The sequence below is a fragment of the Eptatretus burgeri genome, chromosome 2 (assembly GCF_056783735.1).
Source record: "Eptatretus burgeri isolate ZD-2024b chromosome 2, Ebu_testis_v1, whole genome shotgun sequence".
Classification (NCBI taxonomy): Eukaryota; Metazoa; Chordata; class Myxini; order Myxiniformes; family Myxinidae; genus Eptatretus; species Eptatretus burgeri.
This window is the reverse complement of record NC_140962.1, coordinates 43,547,010-43,561,967: the sequence shown is the minus strand read 5'-3', so window position 1 is coordinate 43,561,967 and position 14,958 is coordinate 43,547,010. Positions and strand designations below refer to the sequence as shown.

General features: G+C 43.8%; 1 protein-coding gene across 5 annotated transcripts in view; it reads left to right on the top strand.

Annotated features, from left to right (window-relative positions):
- Positions 1-14,958, top strand: part of LOC147031926 (sodium- and chloride-dependent glycine transporter 1-like) — a 100,737-nt gene that overhangs the window by 25,113 nt on the left and 60,666 nt on the right. For all 5 annotated transcript variants that reach the window (XM_085869155.1, XM_085869153.1, XM_085869156.1 and 2 more), the window contains 2 exons: positions 14,277-14,408; positions 14,546-14,783. In XM_085869155.1, the coding sequence (XP_085725281.1) occupies positions 14,277-14,408; positions 14,546-14,783 (370 nt within the window). The remainder of the gene's footprint in view (positions 1-14,276; positions 14,409-14,545; positions 14,784-14,958) is intronic.

The following is a 14,958-nucleotide window of genomic DNA, read 5'->3' as shown; positions in this document are numbered from 1 at the left end:
TATTGAAGATTGCTATATTATCATGGTGTCTATTGAAGATTGCTATATTATCATGGTGTCTATTGAAGATTGCTATATTATCATGCTGTATATTGAAGATTTCTATATTATCATGCTGTATATTGAAGATTGCTATATTATCATGGTGTCTATTGAAGATTGCTATATTATCATGCTCTATATTATCATGCTGGATGTTGAAGACTGCGATATAATCATCTTTTGCATGGAAGATTGCGATATAAATCATGCTGTATATTCAAGACTGCGATATAATCATGCTGTATATTGAAGATTGCTATATAATTGTGCTGTATATTGAAGATTGCGATATAAATCGTGCTGCACATTGAAGATTGCTATATCATTGTGCTGTATATTGAAGATTGCTATCTAATTATCTTTTACATGGAAGATTGCTATATAAATCATGCTGCACATTAAAGATTGCGATATCATGCTGTATATTATAGATTGCGATATAATTGTGCTGTATATTGAAGATTGTGATATAATCATGCTGTATATTGAAGATCACGATATAATCATGCTGTATGTTGAAGATCGTGATATAATCATGCTGTATATTGAAGTTCGCGATATAATCATGCTGCATATTGAAGATTGCTTTATAATCATGCTGCATATTGAAGATTGCTTTATAATCATGCTGCATATTCAAGACTGCAATATAATCATGCTGTATATTGAATATCGCTATATAATCATGCTGTATATTGAAGATTATGCCTGGTGTTGGCTTAATGCAGGGGTTCTTAACCTTTTGGTGATTCCAGACCCCCAATGTATTGCCCAACATGGTCCCATACCCCCTTCGCTTGACTGTCAAAATCATCATCATCATCATCATCAGTCCTATTAGTTGACAGTATGAATTCCAAAGATGTCAATAGCTTGAATTTATTTTAGATATGGATGGCTAGGAATAGAACATTTGAGGCAATCATAAGCATTTATCATATATATATATATATATATATATATATATATATATATATATATATATATATATATATATATATATATATATATATATATATATACAAATATTATTATTAAAGGGTAAAAATGTGTTTTATATTTATATTTCATTTCGGCAAATATACCGTCGGCGGATCCGTAAACCAAGTTATCAAATAACTAAGGCCTTATAATCTAACATTCGAACCAACTATAAATTAATAAATAAAATGTATACAAATATTTAGAGCTCGAGTCTCATACCCCCAGCATTTAGTTCCCATACCCCTAAGGGGTATGGATACCCCTGGCTTAATGGTAAGGGTGGTGCGCTTGGGCTCCGAGGATTCTGAGTTCAAATCCCACTTGGCTGTTGAATTAATACCAGGTGGGGTTGACTCTGCCTCGCATCCTTCCGTGGTCGGCAAGATGAGTGCCAGCTCGCTGGTATATTGTGTCGGAATGGCGACCCATACAGGTTGTGTCCAATAGCCAAGGAGACCGCTTAGGCAGCACTAACGCTCCACACATAGTATGGTCCCAATGGATGGATGGATGGATACTGAAGATTGGTGCATTATCATTGGGAACATTGACGATCGCTATATAAATCATGCTATATGTGGAAGATATAATCATCTTTTATTTGGAAGATTGCTATATATTCGCTGTATATTGAAGAGCGGTATGTGTTCTTACTGAAGAGACCTCACGAAATGGTGAAGGAAAGGATTTATATTTGCTAGATAAGTATAGCTTAAAATGAGTGAAAGTTTATCATAAAGTTGAGAAACCATTTTAGTGGATTTTGAGAATTTGGACAATTGCAAAGCAGCAAGTTATATTAGAGGTACCAAACCACATCTTGTCATCAGTAAAACATTCAATGCCAAGTTGCCAACACGAGTAAGTAATTGAGAAGGTTGTGAAAAACGGGATGTACTTTATGTTTGGACATTTCAGTGATTGAGCCGAGAACATCAATTGCTTTGAAATTTCTCATTCAATTCAGAGGTATTGTACAAACACGAAAATTGCAAAACCAAAAAAAACAAAGCATCTTCAGCAAATTTTTTTGTATTTATTTATTTATTTTTATTCCCCCCCACCCCCAAACCATTAAAATTCCCCATTTTACCCACACTATGTTGGTAAGATGGTATACGTCATTGATATTTAAAGACTGCAGATTACAAACTACAATGCATAATCTCTGATTGATTACGTCTGAATGATGTGTTTATATATATATATATATATATATATATATATATATATATATATATATATATATATATATATATATATATATATATATATATTATCCATTGGAACCATACTTTGTGCAGAGCGTTGTTGCTGCCTAAGCAGTCTCCTGGGCTCTTGGGCACCATCCTGGATGGGTTGCGACTCTGGCACAGCACACTCGAATGGCTCAATCCTCCCAGCAAGCTGGTACTCATTTTGCCGACCTCTGAAGGATGACAGGTTGAGTCAACCCCACCTGGTATTAATTAAACAGCCAAGCAGGATTTGAACTCAGGAACCTCGGATCCCAAGCCCAACGCTCTTACCATTGTGGTGTGTGTGATCTTCCTAACCACTGACTGACTGACTGTTATTGAAGATCGGTACCTTCTGGGTGAAGTTGAGAGCTGAAATTTTGCTTGCTGATGGACATCGAAGCCAATATGTCAGACAACATCCATAAATGAAAATATAAATTAAAAACAATAAAAATAAAAAGCAGGTGTGTCACCTGTGACAATGGGGAAGCACGATTCGTATGCTTGACACTGTGTAAGTAAGCACACCCCGCTAGTATATATTATATGTGAAACAGGAATCCGATATCCTGTTTAACCCATTACCATGCCACTGTATTTCAACATGCACAGCAACACAACTGTGTTAGCCTCAGCCCAAGCACCACCCTTGTGATATTTATTACTTTCAAAATCAAAGATTTTTCAAGTGTATTGGTCAGTCAATTTTGTTATTCTGTCTGTCTGTTTGTTTGTCAATCACCGACAGGTGACAATTTTAAACTGATCTTCATGAAACTTCACCACATGGTAGTTTGTCATCAGCAAGAAGCCTATTGTTTTTGAGGTCAAAAGGTTAACATAGTCCAAAAGGTCAACCCCTCAGGTGGTATTTCTAAAATCCTCAATTTTCATCCGATTGACTTGAAATGTGAAGAGGATTTATTTTGCAGGTCCCTGAATTCAACCAGCCAATTATTTTTAAGGTCAACCTCAACCAAAAGGACAACATTGGACAAATTTCTAAAACTGTCAATTTTCTTCCAATTGACGTGAAATTTGAAAGTTGCATATTTGGTGATTGAATTCAACCACAAATTATTTTTGAGGTTAAATTTGTTTTATGGATTTTGCAAGTATCGTGCTCTGCACGATGTCATCTTCTTGCTCACTTGTTTGTTAGCTCTAAAAAATCTCATCATTCTCTCACTATTTATAGATACAGATACTGTTTGCAGACCCACCTTTTTATAGTATAGCCTGAAAAATCAAACAAACTCACCTTGTTTGCACACAAAGCACTTTACAAACAAGCTGCCATAATGGACTGGTCACCTGGTATGGCTGCAGCATTTACACACTGCCAGCAGATAATAGTTTCCACAGGAGAAAATGTTGGTGTCCTGTTTTACCCAACCTTCCCCTGCATGTCCTTCGAAAAAGGAAAGAAAAATCATGAGATAACTGATGACATCATGAATCTCTCTTGCACAGATTTATCCTACCCTTCTTCCCGCCCATCGTAGACAATCTTGTGGTGAGGCAGTTGCTCTGAAAAACCTTCCCTTCTCTTCCTGGAAGGCAAATCCAACCGAAGGCAATCTCAGTCAGGTCAGGTCAGGTTTGGGTGCATGCGCCGGAGCAGCACGTTGCTGCGTCCACCTTCTGTAAGTACTCCAGGGGCCTCCGTCTGGCCATTCCCCAGGCAGATGCCTGGCACATCCCTATCTCCTTGAGATGTTGATCGATCTGCTGCAACCAGAAGGCACCTGGTCGGCCCATTGGCTTCTCACACTCATGAGACTCCCTCGCTGAGAGAATCTGCTGAGCAGGATCAGCGTCAAGAAAACGAGCCACATGTCCAAACAGCCGCAGCTGATGCTCACAGACCATGCAGGTAACAAATCTCATTTGAGTCTCTTTCAGAAACCGCTTGTTGGACACAAAGTCCGACCAGCCATAGCCAAGGATTCTCCAAACAGACCTGGTACCAAAGGAATTAAGTCTTCATCTCAGATCCCTGGTCAGAATCCAAGTCTCACATCCATAGAGCAAGACTGGAAACACCAAGGACTTGAAGATTCGCACTTTCATTCTCCCACACAGGTACCGGCAGCTCCACACCCTATAATCCAATGAATCCATGACTCCCAGGCCCGACCAAGATGTCTGTTGACCTCTGGCTCACAGCCAGCAGAGACATGAATATCACTGCCAAGATAAGTGATTCTCTCTGTGACCTCAAAACCCTCGCCGCAAACATGACAATGGGGAATACAGGACAGCAGCATCCAAGATGATATCGAAAGCCTGGATCTTAGTTTTGACCCAGGAAACCCGTAATCTCAGCGGCTCCGTCTCCTCATTCAGCACCTCGAGGGCCCCCAAAAGGATATCCAGTCTCCACAAAGATGACTGCATCATCTGCGAAATCAAGGTCAGAGATCTTGTCATTCCAAAACGATGCACCGCAGCTTGATCTCACTGACATCCTCTCCATAATCCAGTCCATACAAGTACTGAAAAGTGTGGAGGCCAGTACACACCCCTGACAAACTCCAGTCACAACTGGAAATACGTCAGAGATGGTATCACCACATCTTGCAGCACTCTCAGTGCCACAGTATAGTTCAGATATCAGATCGATCAGTTTTGGTGGCACCCCACGAAGACCAAGAATCCTCCAGAGGACATCCCGATTCACTGAATCAAACGCTTTACAGAGATCAACATATGCTGCAAGCAGCCCCTGCCGAAACACTCGTCTGCGTTCGGTGAGGACACGAAGAGCAAGGATACGGTCAATCGTTGACCTCTTTGGTGTAAAGCCTGACTGCTCTGGATGCTGGTGCTCAAGCAGATGGTGGTGAACCCTGTCAATAATTATCCTGGCAAAGACCTTGCCCAGCACTGAGAGCAGCGTCACCCCTTGGTAGTTGTTGCAGTCTTGGCGATCACCCTTCCCTTTCCAGAGAGGGACAACAAGGCCCCTCTTTCAATCAGTTGGGATGATGCCAGTGTTCCAGACAGAGCAGAGAACTGCATGCAACGACACGAGTGCAGCATTTCCACCAGCCTTGAGAAGTTCAGCATGGATGCCACAAATCCCAGGAGCTTTACCCCATTTCAACTGGTTCACCACAGTCTGTTTCCACAACTGAAGGTGGACCACAGTTAATTAGAGGGTCAGCAATTGGGATATAAACACACCTGACATTAAATTCAACAGCTGGTGGATCAGCCTGGTACAGCCGCTCAAAAGTAACCGGCCCAACGGGCCTTCACTTCGCACTCCTCTGTCAAGAGCGCACCACCCTCTGCTCTAACTGCAGTGCTCCGAGGGATGGGCTTGGATGAATGCAATGTGCGAATTCCCCTGTAAGCGGGACGAGAATCACTTGACCACAGGTGATGCTCTAACCCCTCACAGATCCCTCATACATCGGTCTCCTTGTCCACCCTTGGCGCACGTACAGTTTTACGCCTCAGCTCCCTGAGCAGCTCAGCACTGCCATTCAGCCTAGCCCTGCGACTTTGGTCAATGGTATCCAGCATCCCTTCCAAGGCAAAATTTCTTCTTCGCCCTCTGGTGAGTTCCAAGACTTCCACCAGCACCATCAAGAACGGTGGTCTTGAAGGCACTCCACAATTCTTCAGGATCTACCAAAGCACCCAAACCTCCCAAATCTCCACTCGCCCTGTTTGCAAACTCCTCAGCTACACTCTCGTCCTTGAGTTTGCCAACATCCAGCCTAGGCTGGGATGGTACCATTCTCCTGGATTTAACCTGCAACTACAGAATTGTTACAACAAGCCTGTGGTCAGTATTAAGGAACTGAGCACTCCGGTAGACCCTGCAGTTCTGGATCATCCTCCAGCGACCATCAACGAGCACATGGTCAATCTCCTTTGCCACACCGCCAGCGTTGGAATACCAAATCCAGCGGTGAGCCTGTTGGTGCTGAAAACATAAACTAGCCATCACAAGTCCATGACTTCTTGCAAACTCAAGGAACTTAGTGCTATTGTTTCACAGTTCCAGACCCATCCCTGGGGACCAACACACGTCTCATAACCATCCTTATCAGTTCCAATCGGTGCATTGAAATCCCCCAAGATGAGAAATGCATCTCACCTGGGGCACTGATCAACTGCAGACTCGAGGGTGGCGTAGAATGTGTCCTTCACGGTGAGGTCACTCGCTTCAGTCGGAGCATAAACAGAGACCAGGGAAATGACACCGAAGGAGTGACGAATCCTTGGTCTCATACGCTCGTTGACCGGTGTTACCTCAATTATCATTGGTGTCAGCTTATTGGACACAGCTACAGCAACTCCTTGGGCATGGTAACCATCAGAACGACCAGATCAATAGTAGGTGTAACTACCTCCCATGAACTCGCCGCAATCCGTTCTCCGAACCTCAGAGAATGCTGCAATACTGATGTCCAAACACTTGAGCTCAGATGATAACAGAGACAGGTGATCATCGTCTCTTCAGGATAGGATTCTAGGCACCCACCCTCAGGTTAACCCAAGGAGACCGCTGTCTGGTGGAGGACCCCTAAGCACCACCCCGACACACACTACTGCAATCTGACCCTGGAAGGTTACTCTGTGGTTTCCCTCCTATCATCAAAGATTGGGGGTCCTGAAGGCTTTGCCCCAATCCCATCATCCGCTGAGCTGCACAAGAGGTACTCCCACGCAGTCGGTTTTCAGATTTCTTTTTGCTTTTGGTATGTTTTGCAAGATGAAGTGTTTTACGGTGGGCAGAGTGCAAATCCTGCCGCCAACCTCCGAATAAAAAAGTAACCCAACTGCAGGAGGATGTCCGCAGACACAGGTGGACACTAGATACGGATGGCCGTTGGCTCACAAGGAGCACCACAGCCCTTTGACAGGTTTTGTTTTTAATCCTGCTCGGTGTCCATATCATACACCTTCCTCACCAAGAAACTTGGTGGGGGGAGACGGTTTAGTCACCGCCAACCCGACCATGAAACAGGTTAGTACAGGTTTACATTGTACCTGTAGTAAGTCACAGATCTAATCTGATGTGACCTGACATTTCTCATCTCAGGCAATCGAAAATCTCAGTGCTTTTCAAAAAATCTGCAACAAATGTGTGTCCACTCTCAGCAGAGCCAGAAAACATCTGTCCAAACTCAAAAATGAAATTTTAAACTTGTCTCCCTTCTCCAAAACCTGGTGGTGCCTAACTAAGTCTGTATCCAGAGTATCCTCCCCTCAATCCCTTCATCAAATGGCATCACAGCTGACTCTACTCTTGAGAAGATCAAATGCCTCAATTGTGATTGCATCCATATCTTGTGTCTCTCTCTCTCTCTCTCTCTCTCTCTCTCATTCTCTCTCTCTCTCTCCAACTCTCTCTCTCTCTCTCTTGCACTCTGTGTCTGTGTCTGTGTCTGTGTCTGACTCTGCTACTGTGTCTGTGGCATCAACACTCATCCTGTGCTCTGCTACTCTGTGCATATCCTCTCTCTGTGTCTGTGTCTGTGTCTGTGTCTGTGTCTGTGTCTGTGTCATTTGTGCTTGGTCAACTTCCATCTACTTGGAAATCCACCATCATCACTGCACCACATTGAAAAAGGTGTAAAAACTGATCCCCTCATCTTCAGATAAGACCCATCAGCTTGCTTCCAATCATCAGCAAGGTCATGGAATCCATTATTTGCAGTTGATGTGAAATCTTTCCTTTTCTCCAACAACCTCATCTCATATGACCAATTTAGATTCAGACCAGGTCATTCCACCTTGGACAGGCTGCTTCTACTCACACAACAATGGATGGAGGCCCTTGATGTCAGAACATGAGTTCAGGACCATCTCTCTGGACATATGTCGTACTTTTGATGCAGCCTGGCAGCCTGCATCATTCTACAAACTCTGCCTATGGAATCTAAGGCCAACTCCACTCTTGGATTGTTGACTTCCTCCACTCTCTTAGCCAATGTGTGGCACTCAACAGAATCCTTTGATCTCTCCCTGTCAAGGCTGGAGTACCCCAAGGCAGTGGTCTGGGCCCAGTGCTATTACTGATCTTTATCAATGATCTCTCTGATTGTAAAAATCCTCTTTATCTCTTTGATGATGATGACCACCCAGTGCCATGACATCCCTCATCTTTCAGAAAGGCAGGCTGCAGCCCTCTTCCCTTTCTTCAGACTTTGAAAAAGCTGATAAAACATTTGGAATCGGTCTTTCAATCCAGGCAAATATCACACCGCCACTATCTCTCTTCGAAAGGTCCGTCTGGCAAACATCCCCGTCTACTTTCTCAGTAATCCTCTTGCAGTTCAATCTTTCAAACTCCTGGGTCTCTCCATCAGCCATGATCTTTCTTGGACAAACCACATTTAAACATTGGCCTCCAAAGCCAGCATCTGACTGCGCCATCCTCCATCGTACAAAGTCCTTCCTTGACACTCCTGAATACCTATCCACCTACAAGGCCTTCATCCACAGCTTGATAGAGTGCTCTCCTGCTCTCCCCACTGGTCTGACTCCCCTCTCTCACATCTTGCTGAGCTTGACGCTGTGAAAATCGAGGCCTTGAAGATTATTAGAACCTCCCATTCTGAAGCTGAAGCTGAGTCGATGGGCTTATCACTTTGCCATCGCAGACAGGTCGGTATTCTCTGTCTTCTACCTCCTCCTTTCTGTTTTTTTTCAGGGCTCATACGGTCCACCATCAACCCTCTTCTTGTAAAATTGCCTAAATCCAGGATCACGACTCAAGGCCCTGTCACACCTTGACGTTTTAGCCAGCGTATGCCGACTTATGAAAAATTTGCCGAATACGCTGGCACACGTCGAATACGTTATGGGTAAGTTTTGTATACGTTAAGAGCACGCTGAAGCACGCTGGCATACGTTGTAGTATGCCGAGCTTGTCGACAAATTTTAAGCATGCTCAAAATTTTCCGATGTGCTCGGCGTATGACTCGCACATTCCGCATACGCTGGCCATAAGTTGAAGGCACGTTATGCGATCGTTGACACACGTTACTTGTAAGTTACTCATAAGTCGAAATACGTCAAGGGAATGTCTAGCGTACCCGAAACTTATTTCTAACCAATGAGTAACATGCTTTGAATCTATGTGTAACGTATCTCCAATGCATATTGACGTATGTAGACGCATTTGATTGATGTCTTCCGGATGACCACAGAACTTGCTGAACGTGTTTCTAACTTACAGCTACCGTATAATGGCGTATTGTCAGCGTTTAGGGGAATTGTTATATAAAAATGGGGTTCACAGGAGGAACCCGTCAGTGTTCCAGACTCCATGTTGAGTAGATGTCCATGTCAATAGTATCAGTAGTAGTGGTAGTAGGTGAGCGTGTCAGTAGTAGATAATAGTAGTAGTAGGTCCATGTCAGTAGTCGTAGGTGAGCGTGGGGGGGGGGGAGGATGTGGGTGATGATGGATCCTCCTTGCATCCACGTCCACGGCTACGGCCAGGAGACTTCTTTGCAGCATTCTTTGAAGTTTTCTTCGGCATGACGGTGATGTTGATACCTCGATGTCTCGTGCAGTTATGATTTGAATCGTCGAGTGGCAGCCTATTAATAGGCCACGCCACGTGATCGTCGGCGATACACTGCCGCGCTATGCATAAGTTAGACTATCGTTGGGCATAAGTTGTGAACGCCGACAACACGATAAGCATTCGTTGGTGTAAGTTATCTATAAGTTATCGAAACGTTCTGTGTACGTGACTAATACGTTATGCATATGTCTAACTCGTTATGAATACGCCAAAAAATAAAAAAAACATCAATAGTTCAGCGTACGCCAGCGTTTTACATACATTTTGATACGTTGCCATACGCTGGCTAAAACGTCAAGGTGTGACAGAGCCCTCACCTCCACTCATTTCTTCCTCGTTTTTCCCCACCAGTGTAATAAACTTGCACATCATCTTTAATCTTGTTCTTTCCTCCAGATATTCAAGATGACGACTGTTCACACCATGATCACACAAAAAATAAACACCATGATCTTTTTTTTTACCCTCGTTAACCCCACTCCAATCCCTCCAAATTTTCCAGATTTTTATTTGTTTATTTTTTTTGGTCGTTGGAGTTTCCTTCATGCAGGTGTGTTTTGCATCCTGTTTTTGTCTGTTACGTCCTGATCCTTTCAGTGTGCTAGCTCTTCCATGAGCCTTGATTATGTATTTAAAGGGAACCCAAACACTCGGACCACCTTGATACCACACAACATAAATATGATGGATCTTTTTCCGGTTTGTGATCAAAAGTCAAAATCATCATCTTCAGATTAGCCATGATGTCACACCGGGAAGGAGACCATCAGATCCGTACTGTGTACGTGTTACATCGCGGTACGATTTAACTCAAACGGCGAATAATTTTCGATTTCCCACAAATAAGCCGATTGTCTCCCTGCTTACAGAGGAATTCGTGCATTGCATTCCTCCAAGCCCATCCCTCGGTGTGCTTGAGTTCGAACAGGGAGTGGTGGGTTCTTGACAGAGGAGTCTGAAGTGAAGGTCCGCTGGGCTGGTTACTTTGAGTGGCTGTACCAGGCTGACCCATGCCCACCATCTGTTGAGTTGGATGTCAGGGGTGTTGCTATCCCCATTGCTGACCCTCCAATCAACAGTGAACCACTTTGGTTTGTTGGAAACACAGGCTGGGCTGAACCAGTTCCATCCATTGGGATCATACTCTGTGCAGAGCGTTGGTGCTGCCTCAGCAGTCTCCTTGGCTATTGGGCACAATCGTGGATGGGTCGCTACTCCGACACAGTATACCAGCATGCTGGCACTCATTTTGCTGACCTCGGAAGGATGACAGGCAGCGTCAATCGAATCTGGTATTAATTCAACAGTTGAGTGGGATTTGAACTCAGGATCTTATGATCCAAGCCCACCAGGCATATGAACCACTTGAAAGGGGGTAAAGATCTTGGGATCTGTGGCATCCACGCTGAACTTCTCAAGGCTGGTGGAAATGCTGTACTTGTGTCATTGCAAGCAGTTCTGTGCTCTGTCTGGAACACAGGCATCATCCCAACTGACTTGAAGAGGAGCATTGTTGCCCCTCATATGGAAAGCAAAGGATGATCGCCATGACTAATAACTACCAAGGGTGTAACGCACTCCTCTCAGTGCGGGGCAAGGTCTTTGCTCGAATAATTCTTGATCAGGTTTGCCACCATCTGCTTGAGCACCAGCATCCAGAGCAGTCAGGCTTTACACCAAAGAGGTCAACGATTGACCGTACCCTTGCTCTTCAGGTCCTCACCAAACGCAGACGAGAGTTTTGGCAGGGGATGATCTCAGACTACGTTGATCTCCACAAAGCATTCAATTCAGTGAATCAGGATTTCCTTTGGAGGATTCTCAGTCTTCGTGAGGTGGCACCAAAATTGATCAATCTAATTTCTGAACTATATTTCAGTACTGAGAGTGCTGTGAGATGTGTTGGTTCCATCCCCGACTTATTTCCAGTTGTTGCTGGAGTTTGTTGGGTGTGTACAGCCCCCCCCCCCACACACACACACACACGTTTTAATGCTTTTATTGACTCAATTCTGGGGAGTATGTCTGCGGGCCTGGGGTGTTGTGGATTCCTTGGATCGTGGAGTGTGGCCGTGTTGGTACCAATGCTGGAGGACCAAGGTCCGAGTCTTTAAGGCCTTGGTGCTTCCAGTTTTGCTCTCCATATGTGGGACTTGGTCTCTGAATGGGGATCTGAGATGAAGACTTAATTCCTATGGTCCCAGGTCTCTTCGGAGAATCCTTGGCTATCGCTGTTCAGGCTTGGAGTCCAATGAGTGTTCGCTAAGGGAGACTCAGATGAGATTTGTTCCATGTATAGTCCGTGAGCATCAGCGGCAGCTGTATGGACATGTGTTCATTTTCCTGATGCTGATCCTGCTCACCAGATTCTCTCAGCGAGGGATTCTCATTGGTCGAGGAGGCCAACGGGCCAATCATGTTCCTCATGGTTCCAGTAGATTGATCGGCATCTCGTGGGAATGGGCCAAGAATCTGCCTGGGGGATGGCCAGACAGAGGCCTCTGAAGTACCAGCGTAAAGTGGACGCAGCGACGCGCTGCTCTGGCGCATACTCCCAAACCTGACCTGACACATGATGACAAATTCATGAGATACACAGGACTTGACTTCAGACAAGTAAAGCCACTGTGACGTTATTTCGCAGGGCACTCTGGGTGCCGGTGATGGCATCTGATGCCGCTTTTCTCTCTGCATACAATGGGGCAATTGAAGGAGACTTTATGCCAACTCGTGGGGTTTTGTCTGTGCGCTATCCTTTAAATGCTGAGCACCAAGCAAGGAAGCAGCATTCACCATTTTTGGTTTTTACTCTGACCCGGTCGAGGTCAAAATCTAACCATCGACCTCCCAGATTCAGAGCAGACTCTCAAATCATTATGCCACCGAATCATCTGGTTTTCCTGGAATTGGTTTATCTGATTTTGTTGAAGCAATAACTTTTAACTGAACAACTCTTTTAACAGAATATTGGCAACAAGATTTTTTTTTTTTTTGCTTTATCCAAATTTTAGTTGATACCATTGTAAACTTTTTTATTTATACCTTCGAATTGGCTCAAAATAAAATGCTTTTATCATTTTTATGCAAACCAAGAACTATCCTTGTCTTTAAAGCATTTTTCTTTGCCGAGAACAAGACGATCGTTTAACTATCGAATTTGTTTTATCGTGGCTCGACAAGCCAATGGGTCACACAAACTTGAGGAAAACAAAACTTGTAAATTCATCTTTACCTCCGCCACCGAAGGTGAAGCACGTTATGTTTTCACCCCCTTTCTGTCTGTTTGTGTCTGTCCATCTGTTTGTCTGTGTACAGGATATCTCAAAAAGGTTGTGGACGGATCTGGATGAAATTTTGTGGACAGGTTCAGTGTGTGACGAGGACAAACTGATGAGATTTGACTGATCTAGATGAAATTTTGTGGACAGGTTCAGTGTGTGACGAGGACAAACTGATGAGATTTGACGGATCTGGATGAAATTTTGTGGACAGGTTCAGCGTGTGACGAGGACAAACTGATGAGATTTGACGGATCTGGATGAAATTTTGTGGACAGGTTCAGTGTGTGACGAGGACAAACTGATGAGATTTGACGGATCTGGATGAAATTTTGTGGACAGGTTCAGCGTGTGACGAGGACAAACTGATGAGATTTGACGGATCTGGATGAAATTTTGTGGACAGGTTCAGTGTGTGACGAGGACAAACTGATGAGATTTGACTGATCGAGATGAAATTTTGTGGACAGGTTCAGTGTGTGACGAGGACAAACTGATGAGATTTGACTGATCCGGATGAAATTTTGTGGACAGGTTCAGCGTGTGACGAGGACAAACTGATGAGATTTGACGGATCTGGATGGAATTTTGTGGACAGGTTCAGCGTGTGACGAGGACAAACTGATGAGATTTGACTGATCCAGATGAAATTTTGTGGACAGGTTCAGTGTGTGACGAGGACAAACTGATGAGATTTGACGGATCTGGATGGAATTTTGTGGACAGGTTCAGCGTGTGACGAGGACAAACTGATGAGATTTGACTGATCCAGATGATATTTTGTGGACAGGTTCAGCGTGTGACGAGGACAAACTGATGAGATTTGACGGATCTGGATGAAATTTTGTGGACAGGTTCAGCGTGTGACGAGGACAAACTGATGAGATTTTGGTGAAGATCCGGATCTGACTACTATAATTTTTTTTCAGTGATTCTTCACCATTGAGAGATAGGGCCAACAACGATATAGCACTGTATAGCATGATATTTCAAAAATGTATTGAGTGGGCCCGATATGTTCTCGTGGATCAGGCAATACGTGGCGGAGGTATGTGCTCTACCGAGTGCTCTTCTCGTTGATCTTGTTTTTCAAGGAACATATATATATAAATATATATATATATATATATATATATATTCTAACATTTATTATTATTATTATTTTTTATGCAGGTTGCTTTCTCTTGGCTTATTCAATTCTAGCCATAATTCTCGGCATCCCTTTGCTTTTCCTGGAGATGTCCCTGGGACAGTTGCAGCGTGGAAACTGCTGGACAGTATGGCAAATTGCCCCTCTCTTTCAAGGTTCGCTGAAACATTAAGTATGAATGCTAAGTGTAGCTACAACAATTTTTCTGATTAAAAAAAAAAAAATAGTTGTTGAAATATCAAGCTTTAAGCCTCTTCTGATGTCACCATCACCCCCCATCTTTCCATTTTAGGTATTGGGCTAGCCATGGTGCTTCTGTCAGCATTCCTGTCTCTCTATCACAGCGCCCTACTTGCAACCTCTATCTTGTACCTATTCCTATCCGGTTCCACACAGCCTTGGAAAAACTGTCCATTACCTCAAGCAAACATGACCTGCATCTCACTTGATCAGTTGGAAACGCGCCAGGCCACGGCGAATGAGTCCATCGCCTACCTCCTGGGCCATCACTCCAGCGTGCACTATTGGAAGTATGTCCCTCTTTCTGAAATTGACCAAATATAACTTGTGCATGCGCAAATATTAGGCCAGAATTTTTTTTTAATCCTCCATTTGTACTTTGGCAGTGTCCATGTATGTTGCATTCGCAGTACATTTGGACTACCACAGTAATTAGCAGTCAGCTGGTAAAGCCACATCAGAAAT